This window comes from Montipora foliosa, chromosome 9, assembly GCF_036669935.1.
Source record: "Montipora foliosa isolate CH-2021 chromosome 9, ASM3666993v2, whole genome shotgun sequence".
Classification (NCBI taxonomy): Eukaryota; Metazoa; Cnidaria; class Anthozoa; order Scleractinia; family Acroporidae; genus Montipora; species Montipora foliosa.
The window spans coordinates 25,004,435-25,021,498 of NC_090877.1; the positions used below are offsets into that span (position 1 = coordinate 25,004,435).

Sequence of the window (17,064 nt, forward strand, 5' to 3'; positions counted from 1 at the left end):
TGTTCCCGTGAAAGGACTCGATGATTGAAATATATGTATATAATTAGAGACAATTGCTTAAATTTGTCCAACTAACTGCGAGGATCACTTCTCTCTTACGTCCATAACCCGCGCTTTGTACATACATTTGTTTTGAATTCTCTGAAATATTTTATTGACAGCTGACATTTCAAGACTCACTGAGCACTCCTGCTGTGATGTCTGAATACAGCCTGAGCCATCGGATTTAACACAGCATCCTGTTTTACTCTCATTTCTCCTCTCCTCCTCCAGCACTGCTTTTAGATTGTTATCAACACGCATACATGGCGCAAACTTGGCTCCCATTTTGATCAAGCCTGCCTGCAAGAAAAAGACAAAAAGTAGATGTACAAAAATGTAAACACTTCCTAAACTACGAGTTACTAGTTGCAAATGAAGTGCTGCGAGGGGGCCCAAGAAATGCGACAACAAATTGAGACAACAAGCTTTATTTACATTAACATACATGCACAACAACAACAACAATAATAATAATAATAATAATAATAATAATAATAATAATAAAGTGGTTCACAGAGGGCAAGACGAGGGTGATACGCAAGCAGGGTGATTTCACCAGTGAGAACCGTGTTTAAATACGTCATACAAATGGTTCACCTTGTGCGTCCTGGGGCCCATGGATCAACATCTGAAGATGTACGATCTAATGGAGGAACAGCAAAGGGGAGAAAAGGCAGGATGCAGTGGAACGACCGACAACCTACTGATTGACAGGACAGTAACTTTGGACTGTCATAGGCACAAGCGCAATCTCAGCGTAGCGTGGGTAGATGTGCGCAAGGCCTATGACTCTGTCGATCATAGGTGGCTCAATAAGATCATGCTAGTCCACAGGTTCCCAGTCTGGATCTGCGAAGTCGTGAGAACGTTATGCGCGGCGTGGAACACCAGGATAGTTGCTAACACCAATGTTGGCAATGAGACTTCCCCTGTGATCAGTTTTAACAAAGGTCAACCCCAGGGAGATGTGCTATGCCCACGCTTGTTTACGTTGTGCTTAAACCCAGTAGCATGGAAGCTGCACTCCACCGAGGGCTATAGGCTCTCAAGACCGGTTGGGCCCAAAGTCACAAATCTACTGTACATTGACGACTTGAAGGTCTTCGCGGCATCTCAAGCAAAGCTTGACAGAGTACTCAAGATGACAAAGGAAGCGATGGAGGACATTGCTTTGCAATGGAATCCAAAGAAGTGCAATGTCCTCAACGCGAGAAGGGGTGTTCCAGTTGATGTACCTGAAGGGTTCAAGTCAGGGGAGACGGTCATCGATAGCCTGAAGAAAGACACAACCTACCGGTTCCTTGGAGCACCGGAACGGCTACTTCAAGAAGAGAAGCTGGTTCTGCAGCGTGCTACTAAGACCTACCTGTAGAGACTCTCAGTGTTCTGGTCGAGCCCACTGTCAGACACCAACAGAGTTCAAGCGTCCAATCAGCTTGCCATGCCAGTGCTGCCGTACCTTATGTGGTCCCAACACTGGTGTCTGACAGAATTGCGCGATATCGATAGGCAGGCACGAAAGATCGTGTGTGAGAGTGGTGGCAAGCAAACACTAGGGCTGATTAAGCGACTGTCTATCTGCCAAAGGCTCTGGGAGGACGTGGAATGAGATCAGTAGAGGGAGAGTACAAAATAACTAAGATCAAGTCAGCCATTAACACGAGGACTCCACCTTCAGCCTGGTGCGGGCGTTTAAAGAGAATGCGGCACATCAAGGCCATCAGTCGCTCGTCAAAGAAACTAGGACGTTTGCAGAGGAATTTGAATTTATGGACAGCTAACACCGGCAAAGGTCTATCACGCACGCAAGACCCATACCAACCAACCTAATGACACCCTATGTAGACTCTGTGGCAAAACTGCTGAAAGTATCCCTCACGTGGTGGCGAGTTGTTCTGCGCTGGTGCAGAATAAGTACCTCGCGTGTCATAATGCGGCCCTCAAAGTACTGTTCTGGGAAATGCTTAGAGAGCTTCGGCTTTCTGATACAGTGCCACTGTGGTATTCTTCGGTCGTTCCCAAACCCATCTATGAGTCACCCGAGGCCCAAGCATTTTGGGACATCGCATTCTTTGCAGTAAGTGAGAAAGTGAGGCAGACCAGAGTGGATGCGAGATTTATAGATCATGACAAGAAGAGAGTTCTGGTGGTAGAAATGAGCTGCCCGTGGACGGAGAACAGAGGAAAGAAACAAGAAGAGAAGATCACCAAGTATGGCCCCCTACACTGGGAACTCAAGCAGCAGTTCCCAGGATATGACATTCGGCAGTATAACATCACCATAGACGTCCTAGGAGGGTGGTCCAATGAGGTAGACGAGGCTATGAGGGAACTGTCCGGGGCTCGAGGAGGAGAGATTCTACTCCGGATGCAGAGAGCCATCATCTCGCACACCCTGAACATTACCCGTATGATGTCTTGAGGATAGCAGAAAAGTGAACAGAGACATTTTTAGCAATTTTAGTTTATTTATTATATATTATATATTACATGTATATATTATACAAGTTACAGAGTTGTTAGCCTGAGGGCCTCCTGGGTTAGGTTTGATGCCCCAGGTTGGCTGGATAGGGATCCATATGGCATCCATACGTTTTCGCTGTCATCATCATAATAATAATAATAATAATAATAATAATAATAATAATAATAATAATAATAATAATAATAATAATAATAATCACTTTATTTAGCCAAGCTCTACTAATTGGGGAGACTACAAATCAACTGAAATCAGAACAAATCAAATCAAATGTTGATTTTTGAGGAGAGGGGAAAACCACAGCACCAGGGAAAAAACCTCTCGGAGAAGAGTAGAGAACCAACAAACTCAACCCACATATGGTGTAGAATCCGGGAATCGATCCTGGGCCACACTGGTGAGAGGCAAGTGCTCTCACCACTGTGCCAGCCCTGATGAAAACATGACAAATATAAGGGAAAATTAAGAAAAATTAGTATTAACAAGACAAACATCCCCCTTCCCACCACCCAAAAAAAATGGGGAAAACTGTGTATGTGCACTGCCGGTGTAAATGAAGATGTGCGAAAAACATGTCAATATGTGCCCCTAATTAGATGCATGCGGATTTCAATAGGAGTCACCAATTTCATCATCACTTGTGTCTTGAAATACAGACAATTAACACCACAAAGCGTCCCCAAATGCTGCTCTCCAAGCATGGACAAACAGCTGAATTTACCCTGAGCTAAACGTACATGTAATGCTAACATTTACCATAACCTTTGTGTTGGAAAACTAAATAGAGTAACAAAGGCTTAGACTCAAAGGGACACTTCATGTTGGATGTCAAAATTGTGTGTGCATCTAATTACACTTGCATTTCTGGATGTACCATAAATGAAAAAAAGGACAGAAACAAAAAATAAAATTTGAATTTTGTCAGTTCCCCTCCCCCCCTGGGTCACCCAACCCCACCCCACCCCCTCACCTGATTTGGACCAATCCAGAAATTTTCTGCAAATGTCCGTGACACTTTACTTGGTACCAGTGTCCCAGCTTGACTTTTGTCTATCTGTAGTGAAAAATGAACATATTTCAAACATCCCACCAATAAAACTGCTGCAAATGAAGTTTGGAAAAGAAAAAAAATGAAACAAAATTTAAACATCCCACCAATGAAGTATTCTGCACATAATGTTTGCACCTCCGGAAACTTGTTACTTGACTGAATACAATAGACCACTCAATGTTGTACCCAATTCGAATTTCTTGGGATTAAAATGCTTTGTATATTAGCGGAGCTCTGCGCGCGCCTTTTGAGCACCATTGTTAAGAAAATATGGTAACCCATCGATGCGAGAAAATTTGGTTTCGTAGCCATGATGTCATGAACATCTGTACATACGTCCATGAGTCCACCCCTCCATGCATGCCAATGTGACCAGTATCATGCTAGTTTACAGCATACATCTTTGATATTGGACATCTATCTTTTGATTAATCGACACCTGTCAGAACAAGGTTTCCGCTGACTAGTATCACATGACCATATCACGGGCTCAAGCTTAAGCTCACCGAGGTCAACTGTTTTTTTGAAGTTGACTGCTGACCAGGTACTGGTTTTCGACGGGATTGCAGACTCAACCTAGGTGAACTCACCTGAACACAAGCGAGGCTTCATCTTTCTGTGGCTCGACGCGGCTACACGGCCATACTATATATCAACGAAACTTCTTACACAGTCAAACGCTTTTTGTGTTCAGGTGGAAAACGGTTTGGAAGATGCTTTCTTTCTGCATTTTTCGCTGGTTTCAATCCAGTTTGACATATCAGGATATCTCTGGTCCACATTAGTGGCTACACAGTTATTCAAGTCAAGCATCAGCAGGATGTAAACTTAAAGCTGAGTGTTTATTTTTAATTTGCTTAGAGCTGCTTTTTTCTCTGTATTGCAATTTTTGGCATATCTTTAGAAGCTCTGATAAGGTTACAGGATGCCTGGAGGACCTATAGACCGATTGCATAAATGGCAGCCAAAAACGTATTCTTTTGTTTATGTGCTAATTAGACTCACTAGCCTCGTTTGCATGGAAAAAATACAATAGAAATGTCGTTCGAGAGCGAGGCTAGTGAGTCTAATTAGCACATAAACAAAAGAATACGTTTTTGGCCGCCATTTATGCAAGCGGTCTATGTCTACAACAGAAACGAAAGGACTGAACGAAAGAGAACGACAACGACAAAGCAGAATACCAGAAATAGCTCATACTTAGCACACAAATTCTTTCCTTGGGCACTAAACCGTTTGTCAATTTTACGGATCCTTTTTTCAGGAATGAAAATCGAATTTTTATTGTCAACTGGAATTAAAAAACAATTATCTGTACTTTTCCTTGTGCCTCGACAGTGACAAAAAAATTTTGCCCTTTTGTTATAAATACGTATTCGCAATGAGTTCTCGTAAAATTAGGGGGAAATCTCAGTAGCTTGTGTTTTCAGAAGTTTGTTTAAAGAAGAAGTAGGGTTAACCTACACTTCTTTCGTGCTCTAGCCGCTTCCTGAGTGCCTTACAACAGAACAAAGCTGTCCAGAACAAAACATTTTATTCCCAAAGGGTTTGAATTGAGTACAGCTGTACAACACTGAATTAGCCGATAAGGTCTATTGACAGGATACTATGTTTAAAATGCTGTAAACCAGGTTCCTATGGGAACCATAAGCCTACATTTGTATGTGCTGCTATCCCCATTACAAAGGTAATAAACACATAGAGGTCTGAATTCATTTTTTGCATTTTTAGCATCATGTTGGTTCACTGAAAATCAATAGACAGTTTTCCCTACAGAACCATATTTGCTTCATTGAATACCGGTAACACTCAAATACCATTGGAATACCTCTGCTTTAATTAAACCATGGTTCTACACAATTCTTCACTCATTAACTTGAGCTTCCTTACCACAGCTTCTTTCATGGTCTCAGTGAATCCAATTGGTGCAAAGTTGTAAACCGCCAAGCCAACAATTAGTACAACTGTTTGTACAAAGGAAATCCAGTATGTAAAGAAAGGCCTGTGAGAGGAAGATGGAACACACTAGAGACACTAAATACAATTTTCACCCTTGACAAGAATCCTGCCAACTAGCAAAGATTTTTCAAAAATGACCTAACTGGTTTCAAACAAAATTGTACAGTACCTGTGATCAGTGAGAAGCGCCATCTGTTTCTTAACACTGCTTGTTAAACGTTTTCGTTTGATAGTTCTATTCAACAATCTACCAACCATCCCCTTGCCATACTCTCTGCGGTCAGCATTTGTTACATTTGGTCTGTCTCTAATCCTTTGTCCTCGGGTGCTGCGAATGGGTGGCCTTGGTCTTCAGAAAAATAAGGTAAATATTTTGTTATTTGTGAAGTTTCTTTCAAGGCCTCAAAAGTGCAAGAAAATATATTGCTAAGAAGAATGATGTCCTTGGAGTTTGAAACAACACCGATATTAGATTTTCAAGGATACCGTTAAGTCTACTTGGGTGACAGTTCCCTTCCTGCAATAAACGCTAATCAAAGGAGAACTGTGAAGAAGTTGTGGATACAATGCTTACAAAATGGGAGTTCTGTTGGGGTCAGATGCTTTCTGATCTTGTTAGGAAACATTGACTGAATTTCTGTTTGATTTTTATGTAAAAAGAATGCGTTATCATTGGCAGGCCAGGTAATTTTCAAATTTCTGAAGGATCCTCAACTACGTAAACAGCTACAAATGCCTCAGTTTGCGATAAGTAAAAACAAGGATTGTTTCCAAAACTTTTAATTCCAACCTTTCACGAAAACTGGAACGGATCGCAAAACATATTTAGTTGCATCTGATAGATGGAAAAGAGCTAGGTGAACATAAGTGGTGTTTTCGACTACTTTAAACCTTTTGCGGGGTTGTTAAAAGCCTATGAAGTAACAGAGGATAACCATTTAGCTAGGAATGAGTGAATTGACCTCTTTGGCTTGTACGTTTTGTTTTCCCATTTCACACCATGTGATGTTACTCTTCTTTCAAATGTTGTCTTATGCATGTGCTTATTTATGTACTTATTTAAGTACTTATGAAAAGACAAAAGGATAATTACCTCAAGAATGCCACATGGTCGCAATAGGAAAATGTGCAAGCTAAAGAGGTCAATTTATGTTTGATTCTTATCGTAAAGGAACGCTTCAATGTTTAAGTACAACAAGGTGATACCAAAAACATCTGGATATTTCTCAACTATGTAAACACAGCTATTGAGAGGTTTTAACCCCATCTTTTACATTAAAGCACCTTTAGCTTTTAAATGTGTTACAAGTATACACTATAGGTATAATTGAATATAACCAACAGAATGATGATACAATAATAACAAACTAACAGAGCAGTAGTTTGCTTTAGAAGAACACTGTTGTCACTGTCCATGGCAACATCACGGCATGCTCCTTTTTTAATACGAGTGGACCTGTGAACTTGGCCGATCGACAAGGAAATTCTCTTTGTATTCATTTAACACACTGCATAGTGACATCTTTAGTCTTCCAGTGAGCAATGGCTCGGTACCTTGTGCTGAGTGCAACAAGTAACAATCCCGTCGGAAGGAAGAAAAGTCGAAGAATATTTCAACGTATTACATTGCAGCATTACATGTACTTTAGAAAGTGAAACATAGGAAAATTTATATTGATCACCCGGGGCCCCAGGATTGATCCTTGCCAAATGTATTTGCAATGAGAATGCCTAGTAAGGATAAAGATGTACGACCACATACAAAAATGAACACTACATTATGGATCTGTTCCAAATACTTTAATGGCAAACACAAATCCTGCACATTCAACCACATAATGCTATTTACAATGTACAGCCTTTTACCCCAAGATCAACCTAATAACTCTTAAATTTACTTTTCATCCCAAGAATTCACACTTACTCTGGGGCAGGAGGTCCTTCAATCTCATCTTTGCCTTCTTGGGGAATAGCAGCAGCTTTTTCTTCTTCAATTCCTGGTAAAAATCCTGATTTTTCTTTTCTTCTTCGGGGTTTATCCGGTTCAAAGCTAAAGAACACTTCATCATTGATAATATCATCTCCCTGAAATTATTTAAGGGTCCAAAATATGTCACAAATCATTGGATACAGGTTTCATTTCATTATTAAATAAAACAGCTCCTCCAACTTTTAACCTTATCTCACCAATTTTTAGTTTTACCCCTTGGAAAATTCACTTCAAGTTCCTGTCTCTAAATCTCCTGTCTCTGACTTTTTCGAACCATGCTTTTTTTTTTTCAAATTTGCAACTGTACTATAATAATTACAATTATTAACAACTATACTATACTATTAATTCACACTAAACTACACAGTTACATACACCTATACATCTACTTACACACTGATTATATAAGGTTACAAAGAGTAGTTTAATTAAGGAGGCTCAAACCAGTTTCAACGCTTCCAAGTGATGCTCTTATTAGAATGAACGACACCACAACATATCATGGCAATGTTGTGGTACCAAATGAAACAGGAATAATTATTGCTGAACAAGATACAGTCATTTTGACGTAATATGTCACCATGGCAACGGGAAAGCCCTGTAAAAACATCCTTTATTTTGTCTTTAGTTGCTTATATCTCAAAAACAAACTCGGTGACCGCCTTTTTTTATTCCGAAAAGTAATCAGAATGGCAAGATTAAACTTTCTGCAAAGAGCATTCAGAGCCACCTCAATTTTGTGATTTCTTTAAGGTAGCTCTGAATCCTCTACACAGAATTTTTTTAAACTTCGCCAAAAGTTTTATCATGGCCTTCTAATCACTTTTCAGCAATAAAAAAGAGGGTCAGAGTTCGCTTTTGAAATAATATGAGCAACTAAATCCAAAATATAGGGTGTTTTTGTGGGGCTTTACCATTGCCAAGGTTATTTATTACATCACAATAATGATCTTGTTTGGAAATGATCAGTGTTTCACATGGTACCATAACATCGCTGTTACGTGATACAGTTTTGATGCGTCATTTGATCTAAACAGAGAGTCTTCTAAGAGTTGAAACCCTTTCGAGCCTCCTTAAGTTTACAAACACGTTGCTGTAATAAAACACTGATTGGGAGTTTTCGATATTTACACAAGGTACATACCGTATTTACCCGTGTATAAGTCGACCTTTTATGGCCTCAAAAGAAGCTCCAAAAATCGCCGTCGACTTATACATGGGTCAAAGATTTCGAGCCAAGTTTCAGCTAAGTAATTTATTCAAAATTAACATCATAATGTGGTCTTTGGGCATAACGAACGCAGTGGACGAAAGACTTCAAAATGAATGTACTTAAGCAATTCCAGTTGAAATGAAAAAGGATTTGTTTTACTTTAAATGTTGAAGATACTCACAAGCACAAATATGAGATAGACACTAGAAATTTTTGTTTTCCAAAGGCGGAAAGCTCTAAAAAACATTCTCGTTTCTTCAAATAAAATGCGATCCTTCAATGGCTTAGTAACCTGGCGCAATACCTCGTGTTCGCGTGCAAGCATGATCGTCACTCGTGTTGCCTGAAAAGGCTGGTTGGTAATGATTGTTTTTTATTCTTTATACAAACGTGGAGGATTTAAATGCTTTTGCAAACTTTGTATTGTGTGGTTTATGAGTTTTGTTTCGTTTGCCATGTGAGAAATTATAAGTCAAGCACCAATTAAACCTTGCACGTTTCGCATCGTTTCTGAAGTTATTTTCAAAGATTGACTCCTGCTTCTGTGATGTTGTGCTTATCCTCTAAAGCCCTTTATCCTTGAACAACGGAACAGGTTAGTTTGAGGTTTACATGTTCGATTTTCTGAGAACTTCTTCGAAATTCAAGGACAAAATGCCGGCACATACAACAACCGCTGAAGCACAAAACTATTAACCGCTTGAGGCCCTTAATTTTTTGTGAATCCACAGTTCCAGAAATCGAAGAATGCAAGATTAGTAATCCCATGAACATTTAGCAAAGAAATTAAGAAATTGCTTTTTCTGTCATCAAAAATTGGGGGTCGACTTATACATGGGATCGACTTATACACGGGTAAATACGGTAGTTATGTCATTTGTATTGTCTTAATAGTGTAAGATATACAAATAATACTAATAGTAATAATAATAATCTACTAGTTACCTTGCAAGAAGGCCCGTTTTTCCAAAAAAATTATTTCGTTCACCTAATTTGGTTGCACTATATTTTTCTAATGTTAACTTGTCATGGACAACAGATATAAATTCACAAAACTGAACTTTAGTTTTACAGGCCTTCTGATATTACGCGATGGTGCGATTTCGCACAATCGACCTCAAATCGCATCCGATCGCACAATTCACGAAAAATCGCATAATTCACAAAAGGACGCACAAAATTCATAAAATGAAACATAAATCAACACGTTTCTTAGCAATTCCTGCATAAATACGCCATTTTTAAGATGCTTTATCTAGGAAAAAGGCTAAAAGACCTTTGTCACCTTCGATTTCGTAAACATTCGAAGTTCAAGGCTTTATTTTTCATGTCGGGGACCTGGTACGAGTCTCCTTCTATTGGTGCAACACAAATACTCCCTTATATACACACCACTGAAATGACATCGTTGCCTTCTCTTAGAGAAATAAGCGAAGTTCTAAGTTTTTCGGCAAAATGTAGTTTCTTTCGTTGAAAACTGATAAAAACTTACTCATGGATAAGTTTGTTGTGAAAACGCTAGCTTTTTCTTCGACGAAGAAGGAAGTTCCCACCTTCCGCCCAATCTGACAGCTCACAATCGAGCAAGAAAGTACCTCACAGGTACTCTCCACGTGGACGATGGACTGATGTTTTTCTCGTCGTGCAATATTAGGGCCTTTTATACGAGAGAAAGTAAGCCGCGGCTTACTCTGGCCACGGGCTACAAAATACGCAAAACGAACTATTTATACGAATATATATTCCCAGGTCAATATAAGCCGCGGCTTGAAAAAGACTTGAACGTAGATTTTGTACCATTTATACGGGGTCAACATTCGAGTCTTCTGTAAGCCGCGGCCAGAGAAAGCCGCGGCTTATTTTCTCTCGTATAAATGGGGGTATGGCCCTATTGTGATTGACCATCTTCGGAAGTTCGTGGTTGACAAGCACCTTGATCATTCATTTGGCATGTTAGCTGTGTCCTTTCAACTTTTAACGTGGTGCACCGGTAGTGCAGAAGACCTCATTTTTTTTATTTATCCCAACTAATGTCGATCGAGATACATAATTACTGTTCCTTTGTGTTCAAAATGTCTTTAGGGCAGCAAAAAAGTGTTTTTCTTAACCTGAAACCTTACAAAACAAGCTTAAAATTCCTGAGAAAAAAATCGCGTAATTTACATTATTTATCGCATAATTGGCCTTTCTAATCGCACAATCTGCCCTGAAAAAATCGCATAATTTGCATTTTTTAATCGCACCCTATCAGAAGGCCTGGTTTTAGCATTGGCGTTAATGTATAGGTATTACTTCCCTTTAATGATGAGGTGGTTGAGGGCCAAATAGTATCGAGAAGAATGAAGTGTACCATACAAAATATCTAGATTCAACAGTTGAAGGTTCTTCGGCCCCCTCTTCCTGGAATTTCTGGATCTGCCCCTGTTTTATCACTATTTTCTACAATTCCTCAATTTTACCAGGACGACCCACAATTTATCCAGGCAAGCATATAATAAGGAGTACTTGCATGGCTACAAAAGAAGATGAATATGGATCCCTGTGAAGATCACTAATTAAAATTAAATAAACTACTTCTATCTATACATGAAACTCAAACATTTGTGGAAATTTATCATCTCTTCCCTTTCCCACACCCCAAAAAGAAGGACATTTTTATTACGTACATGACCACTATCACTGCGGAAAGCACTATCCACTTCATCATCATCTAGTTGGGACATGACAGCTGGTGAAAAACTCCGTCCAGCCTCCAGAAGCATACTGACTGGTTGTGCTTTTCCAGGGGATTTAAAGCCCTAAAAGATGGTATATAACAAAGACAGTAACAAATGAGCCTGATTTGTCATTTCAAATCCACTTAATTAGACTGAACTCAATTTTCAATAAGTTAATTTCCTAGGTTTAACTTTGGACCAGAATGAAAGCAGGATTTTTAAAGTTGAAGAAAAAATATTCAGTATACTTAAAAAGTGAAAGCCTGTTTCCCTTTTTACCAAAAGGGAAAACAAGTCTTCTTTTTTTTACATTGCAGATCTTTGACAAAGAAACACCCTAATGTGCATTTGAATCAAATCTTTTGTCCTTTCGATTTCAAAACTATGTTAACTGAACACTAAGCGACCCAAGTTTTAAGCCTTAATTTACAAAAGGCACTTGTTTGTTTTAACTGGAATTTTCCTATTCAATGGTCCGCATGGCTGCTGCCTAACGGCCGCCCGGTCGCCTGGGGCACCTTATTTGCAAGCACAGGCGACCACATTTCTGAATGAGTAGCCCAAACAGGCATCTAACTTATCAAAAGGTGATTCATCCTCACTTTCCTGTAAATTTGATCCCAGCTGGACATTAAACGATGAAAAAAGCAATATGTTTGGAGAGAGTGGCAGGTAAACAAATTCCACTAATAAACAACTATTCAACTTGCAAACATTTTCAAGATTGCTAAGGGTTTTCGTTGCGTTACCTCCTGGCAGTACATGGAGACTGGGTCGCAATGTGATTCTCAAATATGGAAATGCTAAGTCCATATGTTTCCTCTGTTTACATTTTACACAGACAGTTGAATAATTATTAGCATGCATTAACATGCGGAAAGTTATGCAACAAAGGAAACATGTTTATCCCATCAACTCTCAAGAGACTTACCAGCAAAACGTGGTATAATTTATTGTAATGTGATTTCTTAACCTTGAATTAAATGCTTTGTTTTGTTTTACGAGACATCTGGTTTGTCTCTTCTACTGGGCAAACCTGCCCAGAGGGAAGGAGCACGAACAGGACTCGAGGTCCTATGCGAGGTGCTCCACCCTACCCTATCCAGACCAGAAAGACCAGACCACAACACCGGGAACTACATGCCCTACTCTTTATGACAAGTGTGCGGGTTCTTTTATGTCCCACAGGATTATGAACATAGAAGGGTTGTGAGACGGGACCTCCGGCTTATCGTCCTTATCCGAGAAGACTAGAGAGTCTAACCATTTGCAGATGTGATTACAAAGGCAGCACTTTCTCCTTAGTTATTTAAAGACCCTGAGTGTTGGTCCGGCCGGAGTTGAACTCACGACCTCCCGCGTGACAGCCCGGTGCTCAACCAACTGAGCCACCGGTGCGCAGTTAAAACTGAAAGGAAATATAATATTTATCTACTAGTTTTCGTGATGTCTGCACTATTGTACATCAAAAATTTAACGTGCCCCAAATGCGAACCCCATTTTTCCCGCATTAACTGCTGACGGTTCACTTGGTTTTTTGCCTGGTGACAGTAATGGGGGGGGGGGTGGTGCTGGCTTAATTACCGGTAATTAATGCTAGGCTCTTGAAAAAATGAGACGGGCTACTAACAACTTTTACTGTTGGGAGCCCAAATCCCAGAAAATTTTCTTAGGGAGCAGCCTTGGTCTGCCAATTACCAACTTTAAAATCTTGAGAGGGCTGGATCGAGGAGAAAACGACATCAAAGATTCACTAGTTTAAGAATGCAATGCGTTTGTACAAGACTGAATTAATATACAGCACGGGAGTTTCGGGCTTCCACATTTTTAAACTTGTGTTTTGAATACATAATTGACTGCGTTTACATGCTGAAATTTTAAGCCATTGAAAGAATGATGTCACGTTCTCTAGATCCGACCCTCTGAGACCCAGTCAGTTTTGAACGTGAGTAATGGCAGACCATGAAATCCAAAACTTACACTCACAGTAACCAGCTCAAAATTTTGCCAGGCAGGTGTTAAGCAAACACACTTTCAAAATCTGAAGAAAAAAGGGAAGTGATTTTTTTCTCATAGTATCACGTTAAAGTGGACTTCATGAATTACCTTAGGGTCATCTTTCATCTTTTTTACTTTCTTCCATGCCAAAGTTGCCACAGATTCCCTTCTGCTAAATGTTCGCATCAAGTTAGGGTCATGTTGACGAGAGCTTTGGTAGCTGCTTAAGCTTCCAGTTCCTGTCAAGGTGCTTTGTTTGCCCAGCTGTGGAACTCCATCAGTTGCATCACCAAAACCCGATAGAGCACCATAGCGCTTGTGATAGTGCCGTTTCCTTCGCTGTGTCCATTTACGTTGCAGGTTAGCATGTTGTTCTTCACAGTCTCCAAGACCAAAGAAATCTTCTGTGTTCTTTATGATCTTTCTGTTAAGAGTGAAAGAGCAATAAAATGACAAAGCATCTAACAAATAGAAAGACAGACAGATAGATAGACTTGCTTGTTGTCACCTCTTGCATAAATCATATATTGAACTGTAGATGTGAAATCAAGTGAAGCTATGATCCTTGCAGTTATGAATGCAATTTTTAGCAATCCTGTAGAAGAGCCTCAAAAATTCAGGACTTCAACCGAGTTTGAACCCATGGCCTCGAGAAGTCAGTGCAACGCTCTAACCAACTGAGTTATGAAGCCACTAATGTTGGGAGCTGGTCATTTGTGGGTCCAAATATTCCCATGAAGAACGAATCAATGAACGAAATTATACATGAAATGAATCACATACAAGTATTGAACTGCAGATATGAAATCAAGCTAAGATCCTTGCAGTTTTGAACACAATTTTTGTCTGCAAGGATCATCCCGTAGCTTCACTTGATTTCATAACCCCATATTACGTTTTGGCAATTTCAAAATGGCATCTTCAATTGCCATCACATACATGTTTGTGATAATATTATTGTCTCTTGGATTTTCCTATCTGACAATGTTATGTATTTAAGCTACAGATTATTCAAAACAGAGGAAAATGCTCAGCTGTAGCAAATTAATATTGTTATTAACTTCACACTACTTTTGGACATTGACAATAGAAAACCGACAAGTAAGTTGGGTGCTATTAATGATCAACTTGTTTTCTATTTTTGGCATGGTTGTCCATTGTTTTTTGCTCGGGAGACCCATCTACATGAATAACGCACTTCTGGTCAACAAAAACAAAGGTTTTTTCAAAACGCTCTCCAGACTGTAGATTGTGTACATTCATGTGGATGAGTGAAAACAGACGACATTTTCCATGTTTCCATAGCCTCATCTAAACACTCGGGGGAGTTGGGAGAATTCAAGGCAGTAATGCAAACCCGAGACGCAGTCAAGAGTTTGCCTAACTATCAAGAATTCTCCCAACTCCCCCAAGTGTTTACATGAGGCTATGGAAACAAGGAAAAAAGTCCTGTATTGCCTTTATAAAATATTTCCCAAAGATATTTTGACAAATGAAGGAAAATGCTGGTTTTTTTTACTTCTTGATTGAAACAGATTTTCTTCATACATGCTCATATACCTACCAGCCAATCAAAATGCACGTCTGACTACATGTACAAAACCAATCAAAATTTGTGTGATGTCACAGCCGTTCTTCCATACTCTCATCTAAACACAGCTATTGACCAATGAGAGTGTGCGTGCTATCGTAATTATTTAATAATAAATGATATCAGAGGTTCATAACAAAATAGAGAGTGCATATATGTGCACATACACCCTATAGGTCGATTTTCAGATTTTCCAGAAAAAAGAGAAAAGAGAAAATTTCCGTTTTCAAAAATATCCGGATACACATGTGGACCAGGCCTATATGTCAGTTTCACAGCTGATATTAATTTGAATGCTCTTGTTTTGGATATGATCACATTTAAGAGTCAGCATTGTTGTCACTGTAGAAATAAGCATCTGTTAGAATGAAATGCAAAAAAGAGTAGCGGTAGGAACTTTTCAAACCTTGCACTCATACTAAATGTTAAGAGCTAAGAAAGTGGACTGAGAAACATTATTGAAAAGATAATGGTCAGTTCATTATTTCTTTTATCATGGGGCTTTTCACAGTCAACTTATTATCAAATCACTTAATGTTTCCAATGATAAATTGTTATTATTATTATTATCATTATTAAAATTTCACGGTTTTTCACTTCCAAGAATTTAGAAAGTCAATTAGGGCAGATTAAAGTTATTTATGCATTATGATCCACAAATGAATCTTTAAATATTGAGTGCTGGAAAGCATATTTGCACAAGACCTATCAAATATTGCAAATTACTGAAATTATGGCATTGCTATGAAATGTCTTCATTTTCCGCCACAATAACAGTTTTCACTTTTATTCATTTCTCAGTTCTGTTATCACCTTTCAGTCAAAATTAATATTACTTTTTTACATTCTGATTTAATATCATCCAAGTTCAAAAAGTGGGAGCTGGTGCGGTAAATTCACTTTTTCGTAATTTGAATAACTGAAAGAAAACGTCCTTTGAATTCGCGCGATATGAACAACAGTATATCCGTACTAAATCAAATTACCAATATCATTTAACAAAACTCAACCAGTGATTTTTTTCCAGTGGTTGTCCTTAAACATTCTTAAGGCAAAGTCCACTTGACAAATAACTTCATCACGCACTCAGTAAGACAATCTCCCTGCTTGCAAACAATAAAGGTTTACGTGCTATCCGTGTGATTAGCTGATTCTAATTATAGGAAGATAATTAACTCATCGTTAAAATTGCTACGTTGTGGGTGAGTAATTCTTTTATAATTGTCGAAGGTCAACATTTTCCGTTTCAACGAAAAAGCACCTAAACAGACAGCTAAATTAAAACTTATTTTGGCCTCAAAGGAAAGGACCGGAATAAAACACCGACAACGATCACATGACAGAAAAGTGCTCTTTACCAAAGTCTATACCTTTTTCCACGCTTAATTGTGTGCGACAAACTGACAATGCTGGCCCTAGCGCCCATTCTTGGGAAACTTGTTAAATCTACGCTGGGTCTCGGCGGCTCTGGCTCTTCATAATAATGGATAAATTGCGGATAGACCTCTTCACCCAAATCATTGAAGTTGACATGGTGTTGAGAATAAAATACACCAGAGCCTTGCGAGTCAATTGAACCTCTTGCTTCCTTTGTATAAGCCATTTTACAGCATCAACAGCCCCGAATGGAAATCAAGTCATCTTGTTTTCTGAATACTTCAACTGATATACATGTATTGCTCCCACGGTCAACTTGTTGTGTGTCAACTTATCTCTCACGCAAATTAGCAACAACACAAGGTCATTGCGAATCACGCGAGTGAGTAACGCTATGTTTCAACCAAGGCTGCATTGTGGCAACCAAGGTTTCGCAAGTTCTAGGAATTACCCATCCTGCTAACGAAGGCTAATTCACGAGCTTCTAACGAAAACCGAAGCAAGTTGACATCGCCAACCTCGCGAAACCGGAAGTGACCATCCTTGAAAATACCTGAAGTGTGCATGTTTCGAGCGACATACTAGCGCTCCAACTCTACGCACAATATACACAACACAATGCCACTATATTACACAGCAATACC

The 17,064-nt window shown here is 39.2% G+C and overlaps 1 protein-coding gene across 2 annotated transcripts in view; it reads right to left on the bottom strand.

The window, feature by feature from the left end:
* Nucleotides 1–17,064, bottom strand: part of LOC137969958 (inactive rhomboid protein 1-like) — a 33,039-nt gene that overhangs the window by 14,548 nt on the left and 1,427 nt on the right. Inside the window, exons 1-8 of one of the 2 annotated variants that reach the window (XM_068816380.1) lie at nt 16,414–17,049; nt 13,561–13,876; nt 11,404–11,535; nt 7,459–7,619; nt 5,704–5,883; nt 5,466–5,577; nt 3,495–3,578; nt 181–342 (exon numbers count right to left, since the gene is read on the bottom strand). In XM_068816380.1, coding sequence (XP_068672481.1) covers nt 181–342; nt 3,495–3,578; nt 5,466–5,577; nt 5,704–5,883; nt 7,459–7,619; nt 11,404–11,535; nt 13,561–13,876; nt 16,414–16,646 — 1,380 coding nt within the window. In that variant the 5' untranslated portion in view covers nt 16,647–17,049. Of the gene's footprint in view, nt 1–180; nt 343–3,494; nt 3,579–5,465; nt 5,578–5,703; nt 5,884–7,458; nt 7,620–11,403; nt 11,536–13,560; nt 13,877–16,413; nt 17,050–17,064 lie in introns of those variants that run through there. The other variant, XM_068816379.1, reaches the window with a different exon arrangement.